At 47.7% G+C, this 14,813-nt stretch overlaps 1 protein-coding gene across 3 annotated transcripts in view; it reads left to right on the forward strand.

The window, feature by feature from the left end:
- Positions 1-14,813, forward strand: part of LOC126536301 (tRNA pseudouridine synthase-like 1) — a 70,185-nt gene that overhangs the window by 24,873 nt on the left and 30,499 nt on the right. For 2 of the 3 annotated variants that reach the window (XM_050183221.3, XM_055073098.2), the window contains exon 4: positions 11,284-11,466. The exons of the other annotated variant lie outside the window; for it this stretch is intronic. In XM_050183221.3, the coding sequence (XP_050039178.2) occupies positions 11,284-11,466 (183 nt within the window). The remainder of the gene's footprint in view (positions 1-11,283; positions 11,467-14,813) is intronic. 3 annotated transcript variants of the gene reach the window in all.

Consider the following 14,813-nt stretch of genomic DNA (forward strand, 5'->3'; position numbering starts at 1 on the left):
AGAAGTTTTTCTTCACGAGTAGGTTGTTTTGAAGCCTGAACGATGACAATCCATGCTTAAATGCCCTAGGGACAGCGTCGGTGTGCCCTTCCAAATAATCGACGAGGCCTTTTATCCCCGGGTCCGCTCGTTGCTGCTCAGCGAAGTCTTCTGCGCATATTGTTCCAAGGAAGGCGTCGTCATCCTCGTCATCTTGCGGCGGCGGGTCGACGGGGGAGCGTGATAGGCAATCGGCATCTGAGTGTTTTCGTCCGGACTTGTATGTTACCGTGACGTCGTATTCTTGCAGTCTGAGGCTCCACCGCGCCAGCCGTCCTGAAGGGTCTTTTAAGTTAGCTAGCCAACACAATGCGTGATGGTCGCTGACAACTTTGAATGGCCTCCCATATAGGTACGGGCGGGATTTTGCTGTAGCCCAAATGATGGCGAGGCATTCCTTTTCAGTCGTAGAATAATTGCCTTCCGCTTTTGACAGCGACCGGCTAGCACAATATATCACCCGTTCAAATTCGTCTTTCCTCTGGACTAGGACGGCACCAAGGCCTAGGCTACTGGCGTCAGTGTGGATTTCGGTAGTACCGGCGGCGACTGCATGCGTCGTTTGAGTTCTTGAAATGCATCGGCCTGCAGCGTTTCCCACTTGAACTCGACATCACATTTGGTTAGATGTGTTAGCAGCTCCGCGATGCGTGAAAAGTCCTTGACAAAACGCCCATAGTAGGCACACATGGCAAGGAATCTGCGCACTGCCTTCTTGTCGGTCGGCTGTGGCAATTTCGCGATGGCAGCTGTCTTGTGCGGGTCGGTGCGGACTCCAGATTTGCTGATGACGTGGCCTAAAAATAGAAGCTCCTCGTAAGCGAAGCGGCACTTTTCCGGCTTCAGAGTAGTCCTGATGGCCTCTAGTACTGTTGCAAGCCGCCTAAGGTGATCGTCGAAATTTCCGGCGAAGACGACGACATCATCCAAGTATACGAGACAGGTCTGCCACTTCAATCCTGCTAAAACCGTGTCCATCATGCGCTGGAACATTGCAAGCGCCGAGCACAGTCCGAATGGCATAACCTTGAACTCGTAGAGGCCGTCTGGGGTGATGAAGGCGGTCTTTTCGCGATCTCTTTCATCGACTTCTATTTGCCAATAGCCAGACTTGAGGTCCATCGAGGAGAAGTATTTAGCGTTGCAGAGCCGATCCAATGCGTCGTCTATTCGTGGGAGGGGGTATACGTCCTTCTTCGTGATCTTGTTCAGACAACGATAATCGACGCAGAAACGTAGGGTTCCATCCTTTTTCTTCACCAAGACTACAGGAGATGCCCACAGGCTTTTCGATGGCTGGATTATGTCGCGCAGCATTTCGTCGACTTGTTGCCTAATAGCTTCACATTCTCGCAGCGAAACTCGGTAAGGGCTCTGGCGGAGTGGTTGAGTGCACTCTTCGGTTATTATGCGATGCTTTGCAACTGGTGTTTGTCGAATCCTCGATGACATCGAAAAGCAGTCTTTGTATCGTCGGAGAAGACTTCTGATCTGTTGCTACTTACTCATGGGAAGACTTGGATTTACGTCGAAGTCTGGTTCGGGGACTATGCTCATCGGGGTAGATGTGGCAGAATCCGAGAGGACAAAGGCATTGCTGGTTTCCACAATTTCCTCGATGTACATGATTGTCGTGCCCTTGCTGATGTGCTTGAACTCTTGGCTGAAGTTGCTTAGCATAACTTCCGGTTTCCCTCCATGGAGTCGAGCGATCTCTCTTGCGACGCAAATTTGACAGTCGAGCAGTAGATGTTGGTCGCCCTCGATGATGCCTTTTACATCAGCGGGTGTTTCGGTGCCGACGGAAATAATAATGCGGCAACGCGGCGGGATGCTCACTTGATCTTCGAGCACACTCAAGGCGTGGTGACTGCGAGAGCTCTCCGGCGGTATTGCTTGATCTTCCGACAGCGCTATCGATTTTGACCTCATGTCTATGATTGCGCCGTGTTGGTTCAGGAAGTCCATGCCGAGAATGACATCTCGTGAATAATGTTGGAGGATTACGAAGGTGGCAGGGTAAGTCCGGTCATGAATGGTAATTCTTGCCGTGCAGATTCCAGTCGGCGTAATGAGGCGTCCTCCAGCGGCTCGAATTTGATGGCTTTCCCATGCAATTTAACTTTCTTCAACTGGGCGGCGATGTGTTCACTCATGACGGAGTAATCGGCCCCTGTGTCGACTAAGGCGGTGACTGCGTGGCCGTCGAAAAGCTCGTCGAGGTCGGTGGTTCTTTGTCTGGCGTTGCAGTTAGGTCTTGGCGTCGGATCACGGCTGCGTCGTGTTGAACTGAAGTGGGAACGTCGCGTCGTCAAGTCGTCTTTCATCGGTGTAGTGTTGGCTTCATGACTTCGTCTGGACTGCGGAGTGTCGTTATTATGTCGTCGAGATGGTCTCTTCGTCGTCTTCGGCGGCGGTGTAGATGTTCGTTAGTTCGACGAACAGCAGCCGCACCTCCATCGGTTGCTGCTTTTAGTTTTCCTGCTATGGGCTCGCAGAGCGGCCCTGGGCTGGGCCGGTGTATGGTCGGTGCTGCGGCGACAGGTAGCGGCCTGGTGACGGGGAACAGGACGGTCGAGGGTTCCACTGAGTGGCAGCGAGGTAGTCGGCGGTATCGCGAGGTCGTTCGCCAATCTGTGGTCGCGGCACATTAACGGCGAACCCTTGGAGTCCCATCTCCCGGTATGGGCATTGGCGGTAGATGTGCCCGGCTTCTCCGCAGTGATAGCAAAGCGGACGGTGGTCAGGGGCGCACCAAACGTCAGTCTTCCTTGGAACGCCGCGTGAGGTGACGGCTTGGCGTGCTGGTGGCAGGGGTGGTGGGGGACGACGGAACTGTGTTGTCGCTGGGCCCTGCCGTGGGTGCGGAGGGGGAACGTGACGGTGGGCTGTAGCGGCGTATGTCATCGCTTGCGGCTGAGGCTGCGGCGATTCAGGGCCTACTCCGAGTTTTTGTTGGAGTTCCTCACATACGGCGTCGGCAATCGAAGCCACTTGAGGCTGTAATGAAGGCAACAGCTTCTGTAGTTCCTCCCGCTCGGATAGTCTCGCGCAGGTCGTCGGTGGCCAGCGACGCAACTCCGGCTTAGTTTGTCGAGTTCGTCCGGCGGTTGAATTGCCGGTTCCGCATTTCGAGTGTCTTCTCGATGCTAGTGGCCTCGCGAAGAAACTCGTCGACGGTGTTCGGTGGGCTTCGTACCGTTCCGGCGAAAAGTTCCTCCTTTACACCACGCATCAGTAAGCGGACTTTCTTCTCCTCGGACATTTCCGGGTCGGTGTGGCGGAATAGGCGGCTCATTTCTTCTGTAAAGTTCGTGGTGGTTTCATTAGGCAGCTGCACTCGGGTTTCTAGTAGTGCTTGGGCTCATTCTTGGCATACGACGCTTGTGAAGGTCTGCAGGAAGCTGCTTCGGAACAGGTCCCATGTTGTTAAGGTGGCTTCTCGGTTCTCGAACCACGTCCTGGCAGCGTCTTCCAATGCGAAGAAGACATGTTGCAGTTTGTCGTCACTGTTCCAGCTGTTAAATGCAGCGACCCTCTCATACGTCTCAAGCCAGGTTTCCGGGTCCTCGAATGTTGAACTGCGGAACGTCGTAGGCTCCCTGGGCTGCTGCAGCACGATGGGGGACGATGGGGCTGCCATTGTGGTTGCCTTGACCACACTCTTCTTGGTCTTCTCAGGTAGAAGTCCGTGCTCCGGGGGCAGCTGTTGAAGACGGCGGCTTGCTCGATGGTCCGGGACTACGTTGGTGTTCTCTTTGCGGTCCGGGCTGGGATCACGGCTTGTCGGGGGCATCCCGTACATGAACGAAAAGTACCTCCACCAGAGGTCACGTGGTGGTGACGTTGAAGAACACAGTAGCAATACTGTGAAAGACAAAACTAACTTTTATTGGGCGAACCTGTGCCCACAAGAACAGGCTACACTTATAGCACAATGATAGCGGCGAACACGGTCGCCGATCGTCGAAAATCTGATCAGCGGGTCAAGCGCGTCGGCTTTTATACAGCAGTCATCGAATGTTCCAGACTAATCATTGGGACCCGCATGCCTTCCACAAAGTTCTACACCATTCGAGTCACGCGATGAAATCAGATAACACAAGGTTCGGCGACAACAGACAACGGATAGAAGCATCGATAACTTTCCAGAAACTTCGGATACATGCAGACGCGTCCCGCGCTGTGCGATAACATTTGTTAGGCGGCGAAACATGGTCGCCTAATAAATATAAGTACACGTGTCAATATATATATTTATAGCTCCAGAAATCCAGAAGAAATGCTGAGGAGGGATCGGCACAAGCATCTCACCACGTACTTCTCACTGGCTTGCACGAGAAAAGCCTATGTCCGTCAGCCTTGCATGCTTTACGCGAAGCTTGCCGACATCCTTCTCAAAGGCAGTCAAGCGCTCCACGTAGTGCATTGGAAGGTTCCTTGCGAAAACGAAGCCCGGGTGGGACTGAATCGTGCCGGGCCTCCTGTGAGGACAACGTTGAGGCAGCCTGCCCTACCGTGTCATCGCTGCTGTCGTCGCCGTCGCTATCCGATGCAAGTATGTTCGCGACGATCGTCCCATCGGTTAGATGCAATTTGTTTCCAAATATATAGCCATGTGCTTTCTTTTCACCGGCAACATCGTGCATTGCCGATGATCAGTGGGCAGATCAGCCATCTTCCATTTCAGCGGTGAGTCAAGCGAAGTTGAGCAACCACGTGGCCAGGAACGACTTCAGCACAACCAACACAAATGAACGTGAGCGATTAACCTGTTCGCAGAACTGCACTGAATGGGGAGCCAGTGAGCAACATGCGAGCAATCTGCTTGCGGTGCAGTTGGCGCTGTCCATTTGTGTTTCGGAGGGTTAGACAGCGTAGAGCTATGGACGCAGCCCATTCATGTTCGGAGGGGTGGAAGGGCGACGGGAAAGAGCCGCGCGGAGATGCTGGAAAATGAGTGCGTGGAGGCTGTTGGAGCAACGGCCCATCGTGCAGCGGCTCGAATTTCTTGTTTTCTTTTTTTCTTTTCAAAGATTTCGCATTTCACTACTTTTTGGCTCGGACACCCAGCAGCCAGACTTCATCATCATAACTGATAATGCGGCATCGGGGCATTGTAGTAAGAGGGTTATTCCACTATCGAAAACATGCAAAAGCCTACGGTGCAGCAGCTTCTCATTGTTATAACCAATATATTGTTAAAACTGGTATAGTTATAAGCGGGTTCAACTGTACATATCTAAAATATATATATAACATATAGGAAAAGAACACATATGGAGAAGGAAACAGTGAAAGCTGCATAAACCATGTCAAACTCTGCCAAAACGTTCAGGCGTCATTACGTTCAGACATAATACAAAGTGGGTCTTTACATCTGGACTCCATGTGGGTATTTTTAAGTATTTAATACAACTTTTTGTGGCAGCATTGCCAAAGCAACGTGCACTTGCAGAGCTTTTTCTCTTGTGTTACTGCCCTAAGTAGTGCCGACATTTTGCTGGCGCTTTCAGTTTTACCAGTGCCTTCAGCGCATGAGCGTTCTTTTTTTTTAAAGCAAAAGCTTTACTAACCACGTTGAGTTGAATTTTGCTGTCGCCAGCAGCTGCGCCATAGCCTTAGCAACGCATCATGTGACTCGCCATGCTGAGCTCTGCCGCCACCATGCGTACATGCATTCTTCGCAGCTGGGTCGCTGCCTGACCACGTGACTTGCCACGTATCTGGCTAAGAGGAGCGCCGTGCTTGCCTAGTCAGTGCAAGCTGGGCTATGGATGAGTGCGAGGCCAGGCCACCTTTTCTGAGCATTGTGTGGGAGTGCGAGGCTTTGAGCCATCGTCGCCGAGTGGCGTCTGACCACCTAGCGGATATCGCCCAGCGAGCTGCTTCACTGGAGAAGGCCCGGAATGCAACAGGCATTGCACCATCGAAATAAATGTCGTGACCGCATTCATGCCCTGTCCATTTGTGCTTCGACTCTGCGTATGTTTGTTGCATCTCGTTGTATGTCTAGCACTTGTGCTTTCCTTGTGGCACAACAGGCGTCGCACCGTCGAATGATGTGTGTCTACCCAAGCCCAATCACAGTCATGTCTAGCCACCAACCTAGGCATAGCCGTCATACCTGGTCTAATGATGATTGCATACCTAAGTATGATAAGTACAGCTAAATCAAAGGTCAACCAAGTGAAACCGAGACTTAACCAGGATAACCCAAGCTTTTGCTTTACATATCCAGGGTTAGCATAGCTAAGCAGCAGCCAACTATTTCATATAAGTGTTATCACGTGAGCTTGCTTGGTGTATCATTCCTATCCATGAAATAGTGCCAAGTTGAATCGGATAGGTACGTAATTTTTCCAAAATGAACATAAACATCAACACAATTTATGAATGCCACATTGAAGGAACAAAATGCTGAGACCCTTTCCGAAACACATTACCTTGATGTTGCTTCTCATTCTACACTAAGGTACCTGCTATGGAGCTACATGTCCATGCGCTCGAAATTCACTGCAAGAATATTATGTGGCAAGTGATGCAATATTTTGTTATCTGAAGGACTGTAGAAAGCGCTTTTACTTAAGCAAGCATTTTTATTGTGAAAAACCATGGACCATCCAGGAACTTGGCAATCTAAAATTCACATGGTAATTCCTCTGGAAGTTGTCTAAGCGTGCGTAAGCATTGTGCCACTTGCTCAGCTCCACGCAGACCGGTGTCATCATCAATATTATGAAACTTGGTCCTTCCAGTATAAACTTTATCGGACTAGATCCGACCCTCAATAACCCTTATTGGTTATAAACCTTACCAGACTCGATCTGAGCCTTATCAATCCTTAACAGTCGGTATTAACCTTATCGCAATGGATCCAATCCTTATCAAACATTTTCAGACTTGATCCGACCTTTATCAACCGTTATCAGTGCTTATTAACCTTATCAGAATTGCTGCCAGCATTACAGGCCCTCATTGCTCTTTAGCACCTTATCCATTCGCGTCAAACCATTACCAACCATAATGAGACCATAAAACCCCTCATTACTCTATCATTCTTATCAACTCATTGACTGCTTATCTGAGTGTGTTGCACAACGTGAAGCGCATGAGCCCTTAGAGATTGGTGGCATTTCGGTCGATGAAGGGAGTGCCCTAACGGAAGGCGCATCCTGCAACCACTGAAACGCATCGCAAGTGTGCTGTGCTTGGCATTAAATTTTTGCAAAACTGGAATTCTCCTGATGGCGGCTGTACGTGTCACCCTAGAGATGGCTTATATTCCACTATTACCAAATCTTTAAAGAATGCCTTCTTAGAAACTGTTCACCTTTGACGTTTGTTTTGTGCGTACTTCCGGTACAAAACATTCATATGGTACATATATATTCACTTTCTGCAAGCAGGGGTGTTTGGCCCAGTGGGTAATGTACTCGGCTTCTGAGCATGGGGTCGTAGGTTCGAAACTCACCACCACCAACGTTTTTCCTTTCAAATTTATTTTGTTCTTTACGATATTTTCCTTATGGCCATTCGTCTTATGTGACATGCGGACGGATGGACAGGTTTCCTCGTTGAGTAGGCATAGAATTGCTTATGCATTCAAAACTTTTGAAAAGGAAACAACCTTTTCCACAAATTTTATGGCATACAGTGTCGATTTTCTTCGTTGTTCACTGTAGGATATGTAACTTTCACGAGATATCACGCAGCGGGCAGGAAATGCGTTTGCATCTATGGGTTGCAGCATTCCTTGCGCAGGCCAAGCATGCTGTTTTTGTACAGTGGAAGGAAGGCTGTTGCTTGTATAATAGACATCCACGTGTTTGTTGCCATATGTAGAACTTTGCGCAGGTGACTGTATCTCCGAAGTTGAATGTTGCTATGCAAAGTGCCAGGAACAGTTTCACTTGTAGATGCCTGCAGTGCTCCACTTTGTCACGTGAAGTCTCCAAAAGTAATTATATGCAACCTAGAATACCGACCCTGCATGCCATGTAATTATTGAGACGCATGTTTTTTGCACTGCATGTAATTCTGCAGTTGTGCACCTGGCAGACTTGCCATACACGGACAGGTGCTGAGGCACCTATTGCCCGTGCATCGGACCAGCTCCATCCAACCGCTCTCCCTATGTGACCCCCTGCAAAAAATGATCCTGGCCCGCTCGCAGCGCTTGCTCAGACAGCCAATCAGAGGCTCTTGTGCCCTCGTCGTGCAAGATGGCGAAAGTGCAAGTTGTCGCTGCTTTTCCGGTTCATTGTGTGCGCCTGTGCACCTCACAACCTACTGTATAACGAATGCAGTACTCCTTATACAGTAGGTCGTGGTGCGCCTTATGGGCCTTCTCTCGCAGTGTTGCCGCGATGAAGCGGCAGAATGTGCCTTTCGTCGTGAAGCTCGAAATCATAAATCGGGTCGAACGCGGTGAGAAGTCGGATGTACCCGCAATGTAGAAGATTCCGAGGTGCACTCTCGGCACAATCTTAAAGGGGGAAATTAGGGCTAAAGCAGCCTAACTCGCGACCCGGTGCTCGTGGCGCCCGACGCGTACGCATGGCCGTGTACGAGTGGTTCATCCGAAATAGCTTCAACCGTGCTGACTTCCGCGTGCTCGGTGATGACTGTAAATTCTGATTAATGCGAAGAAGCCATTGCCGGTGTTGCCGAAGTTTGGAGCGAACTGCCAGAATTTCCGGAAGCTGACGAATCAACGGTGCACAAGTTTGTGAGTGCAAATGATGGTGTCGCGACCACGGGAGAGCCCGGAAATGAAGACTACATTGTCGACATCGTGCCAAGCACAAGTGGACACAATGAGGAAAGCAACAACCGTCCTTGGCCCACATCCTCCGAAGTGATTGGTGCGCTCGCACTAGTTCGGTGCTTCTGCGCGAATGCGGAAGGTTGCGGCCTCAGCTGCTCCGACTCCTTAAAGTGGAAAAGTGCGTGCGTCGCACGCAGCGAAATTGCCCAAGCAGAAGAAAATGCAGGACTATTTCACGCGAAACTAAGCTAGTTTCATCAATAAAGTGATTTTATAAATGGTATGTGCTTTTATGACATCGAATTATTTAGCAGGCTTATATCGAATTGTGCTCTATATCAAACTAATAGGTGTTGTTTTGCGAGTTCAATATAGCCGGGTTCGACTGTATCTTCATAGTTTCACGTGTGATTCTTCATTACATTGTAAATATTGACTGTATCTCCATTCCTGTGATTACCCTCCCGGGGTTAACAGTATGAATAAACAAACAAACAAACAATATATTGTAGCACGTGATATATTTCACTCAAAAAGTCAGCTCCTTGTCCTATTTCCCCACCCCCTCTGCTTGCACTGTCATGAATTCATACCAGCTTTGTCATTGCTTGTGTGGTATTTGATAAACACGTGCATTTGGCAGAGCATGTTTCCTCTTGCATTACCGTTTTCTCCAACCTTCGTTGTTCACTCTATGGTGACGAGCTGTAGAGAAATCTGGACTGCTTCTTAGTCAGCAGTACGTCCTGCTTTTTACGCTGTTTGATTCACTTCATAGAAAATTTCTTGCCGACATTTTTCATCCTATGTGAAAACGCATGCAAGTACTGAATTAGCATGGCTTTATGCCACCTTTCCTTAAAATCAAAAGAGAGGCTATGCACTTTATCCTATCGAGCACCTTTTTAGCTGACAAAACAACGAGCACATCATTAGGAAATCCAGTAATCTAGAAATCATGGGGGGGGGGAGTAATCTGTATGTGTCCACCTAGTGGGCATGTCCATTCTGCTGCTGTTGAAGTTCTGATTGGCTGGGCTGGGGTATGCATGAGAAGGAGACGGGTTCCCCTAGCCAATCAGCACTTCAGTAGCAGACAAAATGGACATGTCGACTAGGTGGACACTTGCAGAATACCCCTCCTACATTACAACATTAGTCATTGCACGGTCACACGACTTCCTAACTGTCGACGACAGAAGGTTGACAGCTATATCAGATTTTACTACTCTTGAGTGGCTACACGAGAATCCTAATTACTATTGGCATTTTTTTGTGGGCCAAATGGCACCAGATCAGGAAGTTATAACATTATCTTGTGCTCTTTCATGCATCGAGCTTTATTCTTGTATTTTCACTCAAATAAATTAACAATGCTGGTTCTTTCTTTCTGAGAAGGTTTTTATGTGAAGCAGTAAAAGGTAATCGTCAAAGTATTTTGGGACCTTTATTGCTAGGTCCTTGCAAGTGTTTTTCTTGAACTATAACGAGGCATACTAGGTGGATACTGATTGACCAATATTTTTGCAGGTTCTCTGCTCATTGCTCGCTTTTCTGCTCACACCAACTCACAGAGCTCGCTCATAATCTCTTCCATGGACTCACTTGTACTCGCCGACAGTAACTGGACAGTTTTAGTTTAGCGTACGCAAATTATAGCGTACGCTATACGCTAAGTGTAGCGTACGCTAAGCAGCGCACGTTTTCTACAAATTTAGTTGGCCGGCAATATCTTCGGGTCTCAGAGGCCATATGCAGTCGTTACGGCTATTTCCCACCTGTAGCGATAGGTGGCGCTGACATCTCGAACGTTTCTTTCATTGGGCTTCAACTCGTTGAAAACGAGAAGTGATCTCGAAAACACAACGAGGTTATCCATAATACTCTGTCGTCGAAGCGGCCTGAGACTAAGCGAAAGCCATTTACACGATCATTTGCTACAAACGAATTGCATTTTACAGAAGCAATGCCAAATTCAATTCGAAGCGGGCAGCCGGGACAGTCGCCATGTTTCGCGCAAACTCCGCAAACCATGAAAAAACGCTACCGCTAACTCGTCTGCGTTGCGTACGCCCGCTATACCCGCTATTTCGTTTAGCGTTGAGCGCATGCGCAGTGACGACCCGCTATTTTTTAGCATACGCAATGGTATAACATACGCTATACTAAAACTGTCTACTAGCACCGGCACTCACTGCTGGCCACTGTTGTTTATGCTCGCTCGCTCATTCTGACACCTGTCAAGTGTGTGTATAGCGAGTCTAGGGTGGTGGTTGTGAGTATGCCGACCTATGAAAGAAACGCCATCCGTGTTATTCGTCTAGTAAGTAATCAAGTTGTTCTTCTCGTAACATATTTGTCGGCGATCCTGAAATACTGCATGATGTTGGAAATATGGGATGCTTCGATCCGTTTTATGCCGAGCAATACTGCAAGAGGCAAGTGGGGTCACGTGCCGAACCCGTGGGGGGCAGTATCCGGGACGTGTTGCAGGTGCCCAGCTGGTTCCATGCACGGCACCTGGCCCAATGGCGCAGCTACCGGTACCGAGTGGCCGTGGTCAAGGCGTCTGCACTGCTAGACAAGGAGCCGCTTCGTCTGGGTGGTATCCGTGCCCGGCTGCCACTTGCCGAACTCAACCGGTGCCATGTTGTTCCGTGAGTCACTCTCGAATCATGCACTTCTCCGCCTTTGTGGCACTCAATCGGAAATGATAGGGAAAGGTGTCACACGGGAACGGCATGTCCGCTCATCATTAACCCTTTCAGAGTCTATTTTTTTTGCCATATGCGACTGCCCAGGGTCGATTTCTTTTATTGCAGATTCCAATTCTTCTGAGGGACCTATTTTGAAAAAATTTACCGTAATTTTTCTAGGGTAATCGTTAAGTGAGAAAAAAATATTTTACATTGGTGTATACTGTTTATTCATCAATAACAAGAATAAAAAAAGGAAATAAACTGATAAGGCTTAAAAATTTGATGCATTGTTATATACATAGTTCAAGGCTTAGAAAATGTGCACACGAGAATTTTTTGCAAATCTCAAATGTTCCTGCTCTTACACTAATATTTATGTCCATAGCATAATCGAACTGCACAGGTGAGTGCACTCAAGAAAACTGTGTGGTTGTGTGCCCGTCAAAAAAGCAAAACATGTGACAAACTTCCGCTAATTTTTATCTTATCGCCGACCAGAGGCAATTAGTTTTTTCGAGTCTAAAAAAAAAGACAGGAAAAAGGAAACACATGCATGGCGGCACCCTTTCTATGCGCACCGCTGTGAGCACTAAATGAACAAGAAGCAGGCGGTCACCCTTTGAGCGATTAGTAACGAGGTAGCTATCAGTTTTGTAAGTGCAAGAAGCCAAAACCGCCCGCGGAACAAAACCTAAACCGCCTCCTGCCCGCCTGTGTGCCAATGCGTGAGCGGTAGCATATAAACACGCCAGAGCAAACTAGCTCTAAAACAAACCATGCAATGAAAACGGAGAAAGGGAGGCACGAGAAAAGAATTCCCTGTATTTCCACATAGTGGCAGCACATGCCAGAAAAGAAAAAGTTAGCAAATTGGCACGCTTTTTCAACATACAGACAGTGCCGTAAATGTACGGCATTGACCATTTTGGACTTGTTCGTGGCGCCATATATTTATGTCATTGACCCTGAAAGAGTTAATGGATCACTGTTGAGAACTGTTGACATGGGAAAGCTTGGCTCTGTTTCAACAAAGCGCTATTTTTGGTCGCATCGTAGAAAACAAAACACCGCAGTACCATGAACACTATGCTGCTCGCTCGCCGGCTTTCTTGTTTTGACCACTGGGTAAGAAGAATGCGTGACACGTTGAATAAGTAGTATCAGAGGAGTGCATTTAAAAAGAGCCCTGCCTAGCCACAATGAGAAGAGTCCCACACCTGGTCCGTAAGGCAATGCCGCTTGCCATGCTGCATTGAGTGCAACAGGCAAGCACGTAATTTGTGCCTCTGATGGAAATCCGTTGAAGACTGGTCATCAGAAATAGAAAGAATAGGTTAATAGGAAATAGGCCCTCACCATGCGATGCGCAATTCTAGGTGCTGAGAACACATAGTGTGCGGGGTACTAGATGAGAGAAAGAGCAAAATTAGTCAAGAAGAAACAGGCCAACGTAGACACAGTAAGGGTGAATGCAGACGAATTCAGGCTGATCCTCACAAACAAATATGCAACTTTAGAAAAAGAAGATGAAGATAACATACAGGTAATGAATGAAACAGTAACTAGGCTGATTTCTGAAGCAGCAATTGAAGTGGCAGGTAAGGTGTCAAGGGAATGAGTAGATAAGCTCTCCAAAGTAACCAAGGACCTAATGAAGAAACGACAAAGCATGAATGTGTCTAACTCTAGAGATCAGATAGAATTTGCTGAATTTTCAAAGCTAATAAATAATAAGAAAGTAAGCGAAAGTATAACGTCGGAAAGATTGGCCGCAGTATAAAATCAGTGAGAAGCAAACTTGGCATAGGACAGAGCAAGATGTATGCAATGAAAGATAAGCCGAGTAATGTCATCAGGAATTTCGATTATATAGTAAAAGGAGCAGAAGAATTCTATACTGACCTACAGTACCCAGAGAAGCCACATAACGTTCATTGAAAGTAGTGAGGAAGAGGACATAAGGGCTCCTTCTATAGCCAGTGATGAAGTTGGAAGGGCCTTGCAAGACACAACCCGGGGAAAAGTGGCAGAAGATGAAATAATGGTCGAGTTAAGGGGGAGGTGGGGATCAGAGCTAACTTTCTTGTTCTTTGACCTAGAGCAACGAAATTCGGCAGCCGCACTCGAAAGTGTCTTAAATAAAAAAATATGCAGTTTCATTACTATGCCGGCCTATTTTGGGGGTAGGCAGACCCTGTTGATGCTGTTGGTCTGTTGAAAATGTTCGGCCTCTCAACAGACTGGCGGTAGCTCAACAGGAATGTCTCAACAGCGTAACGACACCCGACACCACAATCTTACAATATAGTGTGCATACCGTATTTGCTCGAATAATGATCGCACTCGCGTAATGATCGCACCCCTGAATTTGTCATCAAAATTAGATTTTTTAAAATTTCCCGTGCAATGATCGCACCCCGAACTTGCCGCAGCGATATGTCGTGTGCCAAGTCTAGCTAATATTGATCACGCTTACCATCTGTCGAATGCTACGCGAACGACTCCTCAAGACAAACCAAGCGGTCTGCATGCACCAAACATTAAGTAGATGCCTCATTTCATTACTTTCATCACTTTCCGCACGTCCATGACTAAAAAAAAAGCTGCAACCAAACTTGCCGTTATTATGTGTAGGCTTTATAATGGTTGTCAGCAACAAAAAAGGTGCCTTTCGATTCTTCTCATCTGCACTTGTGGGCACGCAACAAATTGCGAGTGGCAACAATAGTAGCCACGTTTACACTGATACGTTAAAAGTGTACCCTATTCATACGCCGACGGTTGTAACACAGCTAAGATATTCACCCACCCTTAGAGAAAATGTGCCGTATTAGGATAGTGAAGACAGATGCCACAGTTTCCACAGCATGCCGGCCATGTATTTCTATGTCACTGGCAGCTGAGAGCGCCCATCTGTTTCTGTCCGCTCAAAGTGGACATGGCTATGTTATTGCCACAAACTTGCCGATATTAACATTATTATTCATTACTGATACGGAAGAAACTGTTTCAATGCACGTAATGTACTCACGAAAATAAAAAAAAAACATCGCGTTCGGCGCATTCGGCTTGCTCCGCCGGCTGCAATTTTTGTTTTGATGTCCCGCAGCAAACGCGGGACGAAAAAAATTTTTTTTCTTTTCGCAGGAAATTTAACCTGCGTAATGATCGCACCCCTGATTTTGCGTCAATTTTTCTGACAAAAAAGTGCTATCATTATGCGAGTAAATATGGTAAATCGAAAGGAATATTGATGACTTTGGCATTCAGAGCGTAGGCTAATGATATTTATTTCTCTCGCAACG

Source organism: Dermacentor andersoni, chromosome 3 (assembly GCF_023375885.2).
Source record: "Dermacentor andersoni chromosome 3, qqDerAnde1_hic_scaffold, whole genome shotgun sequence".
NCBI classification, from domain to species: Eukaryota; Metazoa; Arthropoda; class Arachnida; order Ixodida; family Ixodidae; genus Dermacentor; species Dermacentor andersoni.